The sequence below is a fragment of the Vombatus ursinus genome, unplaced genomic scaffold (genome assembly GCF_900497805.2).
Source record: "Vombatus ursinus unplaced genomic scaffold, bare-nosed wombat genome assembly UNPS02014821.1, whole genome shotgun sequence".
Classification (NCBI taxonomy): Eukaryota; Metazoa; Chordata; class Mammalia; order Diprotodontia; family Vombatidae; genus Vombatus; species Vombatus ursinus.
Genome location: NW_020954599.1, coordinates 8221381 through 8238277, shown reverse-complemented (window position 1 = coordinate 8238277; position 16897 = coordinate 8221381). Strand labels below are relative to the sequence as shown.

Sequence of the window (16897 nt, the reverse complement as noted above, 5' to 3'; positions counted from 1 at the left end):
CCTATTCCTTTGTTGAGATTATTGACAGAGAACTTGTGAATTGTAACATCTGAGCTCTTCTGAACTGAGGACAAAGATATGCTATATCAACCAGACTTTCAGCCAGAAGATATAATGGCTATGAGTCGCCATATCTATTGTATCCTCTGAGACTGAAGCACAAATCAATAGGTAAACATGACTCCTGCTCAAACATAAGCAGATAGAATATAAAATCTCTGGTGTGGTTCTTGGTTGTAGTATAGTATATGTATGCACCAGGAAAACCATATGTAAGTTACATTGAGACTTCTTCTCAGGGCTCTGTGTCTCAAGTATATTTGATAGTTGGCCATTAAAAGGCTCACTCAGGCTACAGATATGGAGTTTCTGCTGAAGCTAGGAATCCCCTTGCTGTCGGGATTCTATTATGGTCTAAATGTATCCTAGTGCAAAAACAAAAACAAAAACAAAAAAAGCCACATACAAATATTTCTCACTAACACCTTTGCAACCAAAGAATTTTTTTGGTTTCTCATTGGATATGTTCACAATACAAGAAAAAAAATGGTCTGTCACCACTAAGTGCTTATATTCTTCCTATTTTCTTTCAGAGATAACATACATAAACTCTAAAAACTTGAAGGGGGTTCCTACTCTGCAAGCAAATAGTCAGAGTTGGCAGATAGCCAAAACCATCTTGGGCTCCTAGAATATGTTTTGTACCAGCTTTGAGATTCTCTCTTTTTTTTTTAAAAAAAAATTATACTTTATTTATTTTAACATTCATTTTAAAAAATTGTGAGTTCTGAATTCTCTTCTTTCCTCCACCCCTCCCCCCACCTATTGAGAAAGCAAACACCGTTATATCAATTATACATGTAAAGTCATGCAGAACATATTTGCCATGTTGGCAAAAAAAAAATTGAAAAAAATATGTTTCAATCTGCATTCCAAGTTCATCAGTTCTTTCTCTGGTTGTGGATTGCATTTTTCATTGTGAGTCCTTTGGAATTGTCTTGAATCATTATATTGATTAGAGTCAGCTTTAAGATTCTCTTGAACCAAGTATGCAGTATTATTATGTAGTACTGTTATGAGAACAAAATGAAATGCACCAGCTACTTTCTTATACATCTCATCAGATCAGTTTTCATCCCTTACAGCATTCCTAACTTCGGTCATTGTGTTAAGAGAAGGGTGCCCTTGGGGGGAATGAAATCTGAGTCACTTCATTCTTGCCATACATCATTTCTTTAAAAATAAACACATTATATTGATGCCTTTGGTTTTCGTGCTCTCCTCCCTAGTACACTCAACTGTTTTGTCCATATCTGAAGCAAAATACAGCTCTGCTTTTCCATCTAGGCTCCATTGGCGCAATTCTTTTTTTTTTTAATTTTAAACAAAAACTTTATTTAAAAAAAGATGTTGACTTGAAGGGGAAACTCTCTAGCATCTTTTTATAGTACTATATTTTATCTCTACTGAACGACAGTGATTCCTCTACATGTAACACATACATAGAAATAAAATGTCATAATGTCATGGTTTTACAATGATAAAAAGAAAAATATCAAACAAGATATGCAAGGATTTTTGTGGGCTTTTGTTGTTGTTGCTGTTAAACGATGAGAGGAAAATAAATTACTGAAATATAAAGAAAAAAATTGAATGAGCATGCTAGTAATGGAGAAAAGAGATATAGAATCAGTTAGCTTTTGTCCCCTCCCCATATCCATTTGATGTTGATGAAATTAATACCATCAGCCACTTAGTTTTTTTTTCAATGTATTATGCTTATATCCAGTCACCAGTTTCTTTATGCACAATAAAGAGTTGGGGGAAAGGAATCGGAGAAGAGAGAAAATTTGTATCCATTAGACAGGATATAAAGAACCAAATCTCAGCTTTCTAATTGTGAATGTAGTGGTTTTTCTTGGGAGCATGATTCAGGAATAAAGTTGCAATTTCTCTTTTTAGTCAATGTTTTCTGTTAGCTGCTGGGACTCATCAATTATATCTTCATCCTCCATTTCCCCAATGTTCAGGGGTGTCCATTTAATTGATTTATTGCCCATCAATATGTAATCTGATCTGCCTCAGTGGCAAACCCGGTCTTTCACAACAGGCTTTCACAATAGCTTTATTAAGTGGCATGTGCTTCTTAATCTTCAGTCTGCACCGCAGAACCATCTTGCCCTTACTCCTTCAAATTAATGTGATTTCTGTTTTCAATCTTGATTTCTTCCTTGGGTTTCTTGTCAGCTATGGCATCTTCAGTTCCATCTTATCTCCTCAGGAGAAGTTTAAAACCAGCTTCACATCCTCATAAGTAGGTCCATTAATTATTTTGCAAACATCTTCCAGAACCCGGTCTTATTGATGATTCTGACATGTACCACTGCATTAACTAAGTCACGGAATACGATATTTTTTGTCATCTCTAATCATTTTAGATGATACCTGACATTTACCCAAACTGTCTCCTCCCACATACATACCACAAAGAAGTCTCTTCAATATCTTTATGAAAGTATTCCAAAGATACTCCCCAAAATAATAATCCTTAATGGGATCAATCCTGCTAATGTACACCAATTTTTGCATAGCCATGACGCTGTTTTATTTCAACCTTAATCAATTCAACAATGATCAACAATAACAGCCCTGTAATTGCATTTAAGTATGTACACATCAAACTGGCATGTTGAACACCATGAGGTTACAGTCTAAGTGAAACAGTAGCTGGACTCTTCAAGACTTTATACTGTCAATCACAGCCCAGAAAAGATTAAGAAAAAGTAAAATCAGAAAAACCTTTTGTGGGCCCTGCAATGCCAAAGGACATAATAATCTCAGCCTGAACCAATAATTAAATAAGTTCACAAAAATAAATTTAAATAGACCTTAAATGAGGGCAAGGAGATGTGACAGGTTTTGCTTGTTTGTTTGTTTCTTTAATGGGGTTTATGGGCAATCTCTCCTTCCCTATTACTCTTTTGGGAGCATGATTCAGCAGTCAGTTGCAGTTTCTCTTTTTAGTTAATGCTTACTTAGTTTTAGTTAATGCTCCCAAAGAGGCTCCCTCTTTTTCTGTTACATAGCATCTGACTGAGGCAGATTGTCTTGGGGATTTGTGGCTCACGGCTTTTATCATAACTAGCACTGAGATACTCAATGCTGTAAAACTTGCAAAGTTTCATACGTGATCTCATTTGTTTCACTAACCCTGTGATTCAGGTGCTACAGATGTGACATCTAAGACATTCCTCCCATTCACAAAGGGAAGTCAGGTAGCCCAGCATCTTCTTCCACCAATGGAACCAAGTCCCATATGCTTTTCCATCATGGGACTTCAAATTCTGAGGCCTGCTCCACTCCCATATAAATCTGACCAGGATATCAGATCTCTGGTGCTGTTTGTGACATATGTACATGATGATAATTACAGATGTATACATGTAGCATACAGCTAGGGACTCAGCGGATAGAGTGCTAGTCTGGAGTCAGGAAGACATCTTCCTGAGTTCAAATCTGGCCTCAGACATTTTCTAGGTGGGTGACCCTGGGCAAATCCCTCAACCTTCTCTGCCTCAGTTTCCTCATCTATAAAATGAATTAGAGAAGGAAATGGCAAACTGCTCCAATATCTTTGTCAAGAAAACCCCAAATGGAATCACAAAGAGTCAGATATGACTGAAATGACTGAGCAACCACAACAAAAATATGTAATTGCTCAGTAGACCGAGTGGAGTGATATACTTACTATAGCATGTCCTAAGAGTCTTACTGCAGTTTCAAGCTTTAAAAAACTTCATAACTCTTATAAAAAAGCAACATTTGGAAGGTAAATTATTTTAAATTCAACAAAACTACCATCTTGTGCTATACATCACTCAGACGATTTTCAAACTTTGTAAAAATTTTCATCAGATGTTGTTCAGTGACTTTGTAATGTTAGCCATTTTGATGTCTACATGACAGATTTGACATGACCCCACGAGAAAAAGTCTAATGGATATGGATCAGGTGATGAAGTGATCAATCAAAAGGACCTCCTCTACCATTTTACTGGTCTGAGAAAGTGTCATCCAAGAACTGTCCAACATGTAATGCATAATTACAGTGTGCTTCATCTGGTTAAAACTGAAATTCAAAATTTATTATTCAAAGTTCATAAAATTAAACAAATGTAAAAGAAGTATAAATAATTAAATTTTCAAATGATGTTTTTTATATTTACAGCATTCATACTTCTGAAGCTATTAACACTTAAAACTGCACTATGACTTTTGAGACATAGTATATTAGAGGCTGATTTTCATATATTTGTTTTAGGATATATCTATTCTGCTCTGTTAGTAATGTTGGTTTTGTCCATGGGTTTTTTTTTTTGTGTGCAGGGAATACTGATAGGGTAATGTTTGTCTTTCTGTATTTTATTGTATATGGACAGATATTTCTTTAAAATGGTCTCCTGAGCTAATATGACAAAAAAGGAAAATGATAAATGTTAGAGGGGATGTGGGAAAATGAACCACTAATGCATTGTTGGTGGAGTTGTAAAATGATCCAACCACTCTGGAGAGCAATTTGGAACAATGCCCAAAGGGCTATAAAACTGTGCATACCCTTTGATCCAGCAATACTACTGCTGGATCTGTATTCCAAAGAGATTTTAAAATAAAAAGGAAAAAGAACCTATTTGTACAAAAATATTTATAGCAGCTCTTTTTGTGGTAGCTAAGAATCGTAAATTGAGGGGATGCCCATCAATTGGGGAATGGCTGAACAAGTTCTGGTATATGATCATAATGGAATATTATTGTGATATAACAAATGACAAGCAGGATGATTTCAGAAAAACCTGAAAAGACCTACATGAATTGATACAAAGTGAAATGAGCAGAATAAGGAGAACATTGAACACAGTAACAACAATATTATATGATGATCAACTGTGAATGACTTAGCTATTCTCTGAAATCCAGTGATCCAAGACAATTCCAAAGGACTCATGATGAAAAATGCTATCTGCTGCAGAAATGAAAACCATCCATAGTCATATGAAAAAATGCTCTAAATCACTATTGATTAGAGAAATGCAAATCAAAACCACTCTGAGGTACCATATCATACCTATCAGATTGACCAACATGATAAAACAGGAAAATGATAAACGCTGGAGAAGATGTGGGAAAATTAGAACACTAATGCATTGTTGGTGGAGTTGTGAAATGATCCAACCATTTTGGAGAGCAATTTGGAACTATGCCCAAAGGGCTATAAAAATGTGCATACCCTTTGTCCCAGCAATAGCACTTCAAGGGTATATCCCAAAGAGATCATAAAAATGGGAAAAGGACCCACACGTACAAAAATATTTATAGCAGATCTTTTTGTGGTGGCCAAGAATTGTAAATTGAGGGGATGCCCATCAATTGGGGAATGGCTGAACAAGTTGTGATATTTGAATGTAATGGAACACTATTGTCCTATAAGAAATGATGAGCAGGAGGACTTCAGAAAAACCTGGAAAGACTTGTATGGACTGATGCTGAGTGAAGTGAGCAGAACCAGGAGAACGTCGTACATAGTAAGAGCCACATTGTGCAGTGACTAACTTCGATAGACTTAGCCCTTCTCAGCAATGCAAGGATCTAAGACATCTCTAAAAGTCTCACATCCAGAGAAACAACTGTGGTGTTGGAATGCAGATCGATGAATACTACTTGCTCTTCTTTTTTTCTTCTGTTTTGTTTTGTTACTTCTTTCTCGTGGTTCCTTCTATTGGTTTTAATTCTTCCTTACAACATGACTAATGTGAAAATATGTTTAATAGGAATGTATATGTGTAGCCTATATCACATCGTGTGCCGTCTTGGGGAGGGAGGTAGAGAGGGAGGGGGAGAAAAAAATAAAACTCACAGGCTTATGGCAATGATTGTTGATAAATAAAAATAAATTAATAACAATTATTTCATACAAAAAAAGAAAAAAAGAAAAATGCTATCTGTGTCCAAAGAAAGAACTGATGTCTGAAAATACCACTCAAGCATACCATTTTTCTTTCTTTCTTTCTTTCATTCTTTCTTTCTTTCTTTCATTCTTTCTTTCTTTCTTTCTTTCTTTCTTTCTTTCTTTCTTTCTTCCTTTCTTTCTTCCTTTCTTTCTTCCTTTCTTCTTGCTTTTCAATTTTTTTTGTCACATCTTCTTGCACAAAATAACCAATATGAAAATGTTTTACATGATTGCACATGTATAATCTGTATCAGATTGCTTACCATCTCAAGGAGGGAGGGATAGAATTTGGAACTCAACACTTTAAAAAAAATGAATGTTGAATTGTTTTTACATGTAATTGGGGAAGAAATAAAATGTTTTTAAAAATAAAATAAAATGGTCCCCTAATAATGTGTTGTTTATTATAGGTCCTGTATATAAGAATGTCATCAAGGGTTTTTATGAAATAGTAATTGGTGTGACAGGAGGAATTATTATGGGATATTTTGTTCGCTACTTTCCAAGTAATGAACAGGTAAATAGGAAATAAATCTATTGATGAAATGTGGTGTTTAAGCATTTAATAAGAAAAGTTGTAATTTGGGAAGACATAAAATATCACTACATTTATTTTTGTGAAAACTGTTCTTTAAGGAAGTTTCAGATTCCTACTGCTTGGTAACAGAGTTTACACACAGGGGTCTCTTTTACCATTACAGAAAAGGTATATCCTTAAATATTGATTTAAGTTGACTTATTTAATCTAATTTACTTGCAAGTCAATTCTTAATTATTCAGAGGCTGTTGTTTGGAATAGGAAGTCCTATTTCTTCTCCTCTCTCCCACTAAAACCTTCATGGTTACTAGTACCAAGATGGTGAAAACAAGGCAGTTATTACAAATATGTTGATTTTGCTGCTAGGTGGCAGCTCTGCTTTAAAGATTTTTGTGAGAAAAGAGACAGAATGTTCAGCTATTCTTAACCTGGTTACTGGAGATAGAAATGTCATGAATAGTAAAACTTCATAGATAATGCAAAACTTTTCTTGAGAGTTTAATGTAAATTAATCTTTAAATATCTTTGTCTCTAACCCTAGACTATACTTGCCTGGAAGAGAGCATTCCTCCTCCTGAGTTTATCTGTTGTGGCTGTCATAGGCAGCAATCGAGTTGGTTTACAAGGAGCTGGAGGACTGGCCACCGTAGTGTTGACCTTTGTTTCAGCGTTGGGGTGGAACCAGGAAAAGGTGAACTCTTTGCTAGCATACTTAATATAACAACTGCATGCTTTTTATTTCTATAATGAATGGTCAAGCAGTTCTCAATTTCCCAATGAACTGTGTTCCCAATGTTTGTTAGTTATTCAGTTGTTTGGAATTCAGGACACAGTTTCCAATAGAAATAATTTTATAAATGGGATGTTAGGATCCTCTGTTAACTCATAAAAGGCAATTTAACCCACAATATCACTGCAATACAGTAATTTGCAATAGTATTGTTTTCTGCTAGTTGAAACACGTTCTAAACTTAGTAATCAGTAAAAAAAGTCATTAAAATACACAGAAATAAAAAATGAGAGAGGAGAGCACAATCAACTCCATTATTTGAAGCTTGTTTTTTTATGAAAAATAGCTTTTAAAAGAATAATTAAAATAATTAAAATTAAAATAAAAAAGAATAACTAAAATCTTCATTGTTCCTTTTGAAGTCTGTCTTCAATGTATTTTTTCAGATTTCATCATTATTATCATTATGTATGCTATGTTTTGATTTTGCTTTATTTAAAAATACTCTACATCACTTTACATACATCATCCCAACCTTCTTTGCATTCGTCTTATAACCCAATATAAGAATTGGGTTCAGTCGTGATTAACAGTTGTGGTACAATTGTGATACAATTTGTTTGACCATTCCTCACTACATGGATCCATGAATTGTTTTCAGCTATTATTGTTTTTGCCATTTTTGCTGTTCTAAATAATGTAACTAAATAATAAGTATTTTCTCACAAATGCACCTATTTTTTTGCCTTTCAGTAATGTCTATACAGTGTAGTCCTAGTAGAAGAATTACTAGATCAATGATGATCATATGAATAATATGGTTGTTCTAACCGTTACAATGTTGTAATAAATATCTTCTCACAAATAAGTCCTTTTTTTTTTTTTTTTGCTTTCCAGCATTTTCTGTACAGTGTAATCCTAGTAGGGAAACTGCTAGATCAAATATTATCATATGAATAACATGGTCATTCTATGACAATGTTCCTTTCTAAAAAGATTCCTTTCATTCATAGTATCCCTGCCCAAGTATAATATTCCCTTTTCTCCACAGCCTAACCAAAATTGATCTTTGTCATTTCTATCAATTTTTGCCAGTTTAGTGGATGTCAGCTTATATCATACAATTGTTCCAACTTATTTTTTCTGATTATTAGAGAATTTGAACAATTGTTACTTGTTTGCATTTCTATTGAGAACTTCATATCTTTTGATGTCTCATCCATTGTCCGTTATACAATAACTTTAATTTGTATATAATCTAGTCCAGCAGTGACAATCCTATAATTTTGTCAAATAGAAAGTAATTTTCCTGCTTTTCTGCTATTTTTCCTTGTAAGTACAATGAAAGTAGTAGAAAGCATCTATAATTGAAAATAGGGTTTTTAGAGAGTCATTTAGGTGTTTATCCTCTTATTTGTTTATACTTTGATACAAACTGTGGGGGTATTGTTACTTTTCTGATTCAAAGGACAGCGGTGAAAGCACAAACAAGCCAAGCGTATGTTCTTTACTATGAAAATAAATATTTCTCTTTGAAATGATGGCCCTATTGTGTGTTAATAGTCTCACAGTGTACTAACAGGAAGTAGAGAAATGTCTAATTTGATACATGCCCTGTGAAATAAATAGGTTTTGGTGAGGGGGCCTTGAAAATTAATCACTATTTGTAGCATATTTCTATTTTTTAAGAATGCTTTCTGTGGTACAGGGTGAGAAAGATCCTTGACAGAAGGCTCCCACCGGAGTTATGGTTCTCCGATTCTCCTCCATCGTGGGTGCCAGTGGTAATCTCTTTCAACCCCAGGCAGTGGTTTAGCTCCAGTCTCTCTTCTAGACCTAAAGTATCTGCAGCCTCCCTTAATATGGCACTGGAGAATAGCAAGGACAAGGCATGCTGTCTACTTTCTATTCTTGGCGTTCTGAGACAATTTCTAATTCCCTACATAATTCCACTCTATCTTCCCCAGAACCAGTGCTCTTATATCAATTATTGTCATCCCCTGCTTCTCTGCTATATTTGATAGATGATGACATCTTAAAAACTTCTCCTTTGGGTGACACACCTTCATCTCTAGTCACTTTTTGCTTTTTTCGAAGCTGATCCCCTCCCTCTGGGGGCAATCTTTTTATTTCGACTACTTACCATTTCATTGGTAGGAAGTCTTCCTTACCTCTAGTTTAAATTTCTTTCCTTATTCTATCGTCTGGGGCCCCACTGGCAAGTTCTAGCCCTTTCTCCAAGCCACAGCCCTTCAAATACTTGAGTATAGTTAACACTTCTCTTAACTTTCACTTCTTTAGGTTAAATTTACCTAATTCATTCAGCCTTTCCTCATGCATCATAAATTCAAAGACTTTCATCAACCTGGTTGCCTTCTTTTGGACATTCTCCAGCTATTGAAATAATGGTAGAAGCCAAAGCTATGAAATGGAATGCTGCCCTGGACACTAAATGGTCCCACAAAGCACCAAGAAACCGTTGCTTTCTCCCAAAATATTTAGCTTATTGTCAAAAGTATTAAATGATGTCTTTGGACATAAAAAGACTGCAGAGCTGTTAAGAAATTGATCTAAAATGGAAGCTGACATCCCTGAAAAGTACCAAACCTGTGCTTGACGCGTTAGAAGAAAAGTGCTCCTATACCTCCCATTGCATTTTTGCAGAGTGTATAAGTATTAGCAAGGCTTCTTTCTTTTAATTTTATTTTTTATTTATTTTTGATGAGGCAATCAGGGTTAAGTGACTTGCCCAGGGTCACACAACTAGTCAGTGTCAAGACTGAGGTCAGATTTGAACTCAGGTCCTCCTGACTCAAAGGCCAGAGCTCTATCCATTGCACCACCTAGCTTCCCCAAAGCCTCTCTCATTTTTTTTTTTTTTTTTTTTTGCTTTTGCTTTTTGGTGAGGCAATCAGGGTTAAGTGACTTGCTCAGGGTCACACAGCTAGTACATGTCAAGTATCTGAGATCACATTTGAACTCAGGTCCTCCTGACTCCAAGGCTGGAGCTCTATCCACTGCCCCACCTAGCTGCCCCAAAAGCTTCTCTTTTGAAGGAGATAGCAGTAACCAAGGTCAAATCTTCTTTGCTTTTTCTATACTCTGCTGAAAACCTGTGAAGGAGAGATAGGTCAGGGTAGTACTCCATAGAAGTATGGGAGGTCGTTTTGCTGGGACACCTGGAATGAGGTATTTGGACTGGCAGTGTCTGAACTGCTGATGGGGAGGAGGTTGAGTGCAAGGAAAACCCTATCTGAAAGCACCCAAGCTTGTAGTATAAATTTGTGAGACTCTGGATAACAGTGGCAGCCCAAAGGGACATCACAGAACTCTGACACTCAATAATCTTTGTGCTCTAGAATTTATTGAACAATCAGTCAGAAACAATGGCTGCATCTGTTGAAGCTGGGGTTGGGTCACGTGCCATGCAGTGAAACTAAATTATCTTCCCATTTTCTGGGAATGCAAAGTTTAAACTGAGTGGGCAATTCATATTTCACAAAGAATGGTAGGTCATCACTCACCTGAAAGTCTAAATAACATAATTTATTTTTTTTTCTGGCTTTATGTAAGTATTTTAAAAACATAATACAGGTGTTTTCTTTCAAGATCATGTGAAGTTGCAAAGGAGATAATATTAATGGGAAATGGGGGCAAAGACAAACCATTTGTGATAAATTTATAAAATATTTTGTATTAATGATTTTACTTTTGTAACCTTCAGCCAAGCTGATATAAAAATCTAGTCCAGGGCACAAGGAGGCAGGAATCCAGATGACCTCTCTACCACACCCATAAAGAATGTAGGTGCGTCCACAAAAAGGAAAAAGTCTTTTACCTGTCCATACCATCATCACCCACTTTTATGCAGGGGAACCTGTCCCTCTATATTAAGATGGCAACTTGTATGTCATGAAAAAAAAATGAATCTTCAGGATCAGGAAATCTTGTCTGCTTGGCTTGGTTTAATCCAGGAACTCTGTTCTCCTATGAACATGTGGTATAGTCAAGGTCTGGGAGAATGAAAGTCATTTTGAATCCGAAAGCAAAATATCAGGAGGAGTAATAACATCTCCCTGGACACGCAGTAGTACGAACACCCAGCATTCAATCTTGGCAGTAGGGAGGAATGGATGATTACATACAGTGATCACCTTAATCACACATTCCCCCCCCCCCCCACCACCACCTTTTTTTTCCTCTCTGCCTCCAAGTTTTCCTTTCAAAAGCTTCTCCATGAAGAAAATTTATCTCCATGAAGAAAAGCATCTCAGGAGGAAAAGATAAGCAAAACAATTTTGAAACATTAAAGAACTAGCAAAGTACCAAAATACCTTTTTTTTCACATAAACATTTCCTTTACACCCTTACTGGAATTCTCCTTTGTTGTTGACCTAGAAAGATGATGGTTTCTCCAGTCTGCTCTCTTCTTAGACTGAGTAGTCATCCCTGCATTACTGTGTGTGTATTTTTCATCTTCTGCTCTTTTGTTTTAAGTTCTCTTTACCTATTACACCAGGATATTGGCAGAACTGGGTAAGGGGTGACCAGGAAGGTTGGTAAGAGGAGTCTACATAAGAGGGCTCTGGAGGAACCCCATGTTTAGGTAAACAAAGATGCAAGGCTAAAGAGGTTAGTTAAGGCAGGAAAGATCAGACAAACAAGCTAGGGTCTGCTGTTGTTCAGTCATTCAGTCATGTTTGACTCTTCATGACCCCACGAACCACAACATACCAGGCTGTTCTATCCTCCACTATCTCCCAAAGTCTGTCCAAGCTCATGTTTGCTGCTTCCATGACATTATCTATCCATCTCACCCTATGCTGTCTCCTTCTCCTTTTGCCTTTGATGTTTCCCATCAGAGACTTCTCCAATGAGTCCTGTCTTCTCATTATGTGACCAAAGTATTTAAGCTTCAGCTCCAATATTTGACCTTCCAATGAGCAGTCTCAATTAATTTCTTGAAGTATTGACTTATTTGATCTCCTTGCTCTCCAAAGGATTCTCAAAAGTCTTCTCCAGCACCACAATTCAAAAGTGTCAGTTTTGCAGTACTCAGCTTTCCTTATAGTCTAGCTCTCACAGCCATACATTACTACTGGAAAAGCCATAGATTTGACTATACAGACCTTTGTCAGCAAAGTGATGTCTTTACTTTTTAGTATGCTGTCCAGATTTGCCATAACTTTCCTTAAGGAGCAAGAATCTTTTAATTTCATAATTGCAGTTGCCATCTGTGGTGATCTTTGAAGAGCCCAAGGACGTAAAATCTGACACTGTTTCTATTTCTTCTTCCATTATTTGCCAGAAAGTGATGTGACCAGTTGCTAAGATCTTAGTTTTTTTTTTTTGATGGCTTTTGATGTCTTTAAGCCAGCTTTTACACTCTCCTCTTTTACCATCATCAAGTGGCTTCTTAATTCTTCATTTTTCTACCATCAAAATGGTATCATCTGCATATCTGAGATTGTTGATATTTCTCCTGGCAACCTTAATTCTAGCTTTGATTCATTCAGCCTAGCATTTCTCATTATATATTCTGAATATAAGTTAAATAAATAAGGTCATAATAGACAGCCTTGTATAGTCCTTTTCCAATCTTAAACCAAGTAGTTGCACCATGTTGCTTCCTGACTACTAGTTGTTTCTTGACCCATGTACAGGTTCCTCAGGAGACAAGTAAGATGATCTGGTATTCCCATCTCTTTGAGAATTTACCACATTTTGTTGTGATCCGCACAGTCAAAGGCTTTACTGAAGTCAGTGAAGCATACATGTTTTTTTGTTTCTTTTTTTTTCTGGAACTTCCTTGCTTTCCCCATAATCCAGCAAATGTTAGCAATTTGGTCTCTAGTTCCTCTGCCTCTTCAAAAATCAGCCTGCTCTTCTGGTAAATCTTGGTTCATATATTGCTGAAGCCTAGCTTGCAGAATCTTAAGCATAACCTTGCTGGCATATGAAATGAATTCACTTGCTTGGAACATTCTTGCCCTTCTTTTGGATTGGGACATAAATTGATCTTTTCCACTAACCTTATTGTTAGCAATGCTTCTTTCCCATTCTATTGTTTTCTTCTGTTTCTTTGCAATACTCATTTAAGCAAACCTTCTTATCTCTCCTTGCTATTCTCTGGAATTCTTCATTCAATTGGATATATCTTTCTCTTTCTCCTTTACTTTTCACTTTCCTTCTTTCCTCAGCTATTTGTAAAGCCTCATGAAAGAGCCATTTTGCTTCCTTGCTTTTCTTTTTCTTTGGACTGCTGTCTGTTCATCATGTCCAGAAAAAAAATTACAGGATGTCGGGAGAATCTTCACTGGGGCAGAGGCTTGACTCTTAGGCTTCTAACACAATAACTAATTCTCAAGTCTGGCTCTAATTCTTAGGTAAGGCCAGGATTCTTTCCTTGTTATTCTAGTTGGCACGCAGATACCATCTCGTACTTTTCCTCCATGCTTTCTAGAATCATAAGTCCTAAGGAAAGCACCTTAGAGATCATTTAGCTCTCTCATATGCGTTGTTCTTATTGCCCAGTCATAGAAGTGCAAAAGAGATCTCCCTTCAGTTTCAAAATTTATACCCCTAAAGTTTCAACCCTACTGTATCTTTTTCCTGGGGAAATCTGTCTGTCTCTGACCTTGCAGCTATAGAGAAGTAAGTGGAGCATTAAAGAACTCCAGTACGTAGCAGATATCAGGAAGACAGGGCAGTTGACCTGGCGTGGACAAAGGGCAGGAAGTCAGCAGCTGCTCCCAGGAGCCTTGATGAGGGTCTCAAGTTCTCTCATATGCTGGGTCTGCTTGCAGTTAGCACATAAACGGTAAATGAACCTAGGCTGATGTTTTTAGGATGTCTCATTATATTGCCGTTGCTGTGTTAGCAGTTCTTGAAGGAGGAAGAGAGTCAAATGGGACTCCTTTCTTTGGTCTTTTTTAAAAAATTTTTCCAGTAACAAGAATTTATATCTCTCCTTCTCATCCACTCCCCTAAGTAGGGAAAGAAGAGAAAAGAGAAACAAAAGCTGTGTAACAAATAAGCATAATCAAACAAAACAAATTCTTATTCCCATACTGGCTATGTAAAAAAAAAATGTCTCATTCTATATCTTGAGCCCATCAACTCTCAGGTCTGACTTCTTCCCAGCAGAGCAGACGGAAGTAGTAAAGGAGTTAAGCAAGTACCCAAAGGAGACTAGTTGGTGAGGTACCCCTTATCTGATAACCTGGTAAATCTAAGGGAGACCTAATTGAACACTTACCTAGAAGAGAGGAAGAGGGAAGCGTATAAAGAATTGAGAAGGGTTTGTTGTTGTTTTTTTCCTTTGAGAAGGAAGTCATTGAGCAGGTGAGAGAGCTTATGTGGGTCACATTTGATTTCTCCGAAGGGCTTTTAATAATAGAATCACTATAGCCTGTACTTCCAGGGTAGTGTTCTTATTATTCCGAAACAGAAGTTGGAATCGTAGAGGGGGATCCATAAGAAGGTTCCCTTCACTAGATATATTTATTCATCCCTAATCTTGCTCCTAAACTCCTATTCTATATAACTGACCGGTCATCTCTAATTGGTCATTGGTGTCCCACAAGCACCAAAAACTCACCATGTTCAAAATAGAATGCATCACACTTTACACAAAACACTTCTCTTCCAGACCGTGCTATTTCTGTCGAGGATAGCACTGGCTCTGCCGTCCCCCAGGCTCCCAAGCTTAGAATCATTCTGAACTCATCACGCTTGTGAGAGCCGGTGTCCGTGTCAATCACTTACCTTTCATAGATAATCAGCTGTCTTGATTCTATCTGTACAGTATCTCTCATATTTGTCTCCCTTCCTACCCAAGTAGCCATCACCATCACCTCTAGCCTCCTAATTGATTTCCCTGTCTGTACCAATCTGTCGTCCACACAGATGCCAAATCAATACTTCTATTTTATTTATTTATTTATATTTTATTTTTAGGCAATTGGGGTTAAGTGACTTGCCCAGGGTCACACAGCTAGTAAGTGTCAAGTGTCTGGTCTGATGCCGGATTTGAACTCAGGTCCCCCTGACTTCTGGGCCGGTGCTCTATCCACTGCGCCACCTAGCTGCCCCCCAAATCAATATTTCTAAAGCTTAGGTCTGACCGTTCCCTTCTCCTGTTCAAGAGGTGCCAGTGGGCTCCCCATTGCCTCTTGGATAAAATACAAACTCCTCTTGACATTTAAAGCCCTCCATGATCTGACTTCCTAGGATTTATTGCACATTTTTCTCCTTCGTGAATTCTACATTACAGTGAAATTGTTCTCTTCCTGCTAGCTCCCCACATACAACGTGCTTTCTCCCACATTAGTGGCTTTGTAGAGGCTTTTCCCAATGCCTGGAATATACTCTACTCCCTCATCATCTCCACCTCAGACATTCCTACTTCCATGCAAAGCGTAGCTCAAGTGCCATTTGTTCTCCTTCCCTCAAATTACATTGCATTCATTTTGCATTTACTTTTCCTCCAATAGAATATAAACTCCTTAAAGTCAATTTGTTTTTGTTTTTGTCTCCCCAGGGCCTAGCATGGTGCCTGGCACATAGTAGGTGTTTAATGAATCCCTGTTGAATGAGTGAGGAGATCCTCAAACCTGAGTGTTCTAGGGCACTAGGTCCTAAGTGAGTTGTCATACTATAGCCATCTTGGATAGCTCACTATCTCTCGTTCTCTGTATCCAAGTTGGCTCCAAGGCTTGTTGATTTCACCTTTATAACATCTTCGAAATATGCCCCTTCTCCCTTCTGACACCAACATCACTCTTGTGCAGACCCTCATCACTTTACACCTTGATTGCTGCAATAGCCTGCTGGTGGGTCTGCCTTCTTCAAGTCTCTCCCCCCTCCAATCCATTCTCCATTCAGCCACTAAAGAGATTTTCCTAAAATACAAGTCTGATCATGTCATTCCAACCCCACTCAATAAACTCCAGTGGTTTCTTACTGCCTCCCTACATATATTCTTCCATCCACGGATGGCTTCCTGGCTGTTTCATAAACCAGACATTCAATCTCTTGGCTCCAGGCATCCTTTCTGGCTGTCATACATGCCTGGAATGCTCTCCCTCCTCTACTCTGACTACTGACCTCCCTGGCTTCCTTTAAATCCCAACTAAAATCCCACCTGCTTTGGGAAGCCTTCCCTAACCCCTCTTAATTCCAGTGCCTTCCCTCTGTTTATTATTTCCTATTTTTCCTTCATATAGCCTGCTTTGTATGTATTTGTTTGTGTGTTGTTTCTTTTTTTTTGTTTGTTTTAGGCAGTTGGGGTTAAGTGACTTGCACAGGGTCACATGGTTAGTAAGTGTCAAGTGTTTGGTCTGAGGCCAGATTTGAACTCAGGTCCTCCTGACTTCAGGGCCGGTACTCTATCCACTGCGCCACCTAGCTGCCCCTGTGTGTTGTTTCCATCATTAAATTGTAGGCTCCTTGAGGGCAAGGACTATCTTTTGCCTCTTTTTGTAGCCTCAGTACTTAGCACAGTGCCTGGCATGCAGTAGGCAATTAATAAATGTTTATTGAATTGAATTGAAGCATAGATTCACTGGGACCTGTTTTCAGAGTAGTACCCCAGCACTGCCCAGTGGTGCAGGCAGTATAAATCT

The 16897-nt window shown here is 37.5% G+C and overlaps 1 protein-coding gene across 1 annotated transcript in view; it reads left to right on the top strand.

The window, feature by feature from the left end:
• Positions 1–16897, top strand: part of LOC114024307 (sodium/hydrogen exchanger 9B1-like) — a 55391-nt gene that overhangs the window by 24594 nt on the left and 13900 nt on the right. Inside the window, exons 7-8 of the mRNA XM_027837301.1 lie at positions 6414–6520; positions 7083–7232. Of these exons, the coding sequence (XP_027693102.1) occupies positions 6414–6520; positions 7083–7232 (257 nt within the window). The remainder of the gene's footprint in view (positions 1–6413; positions 6521–7082; positions 7233–16897) is intronic.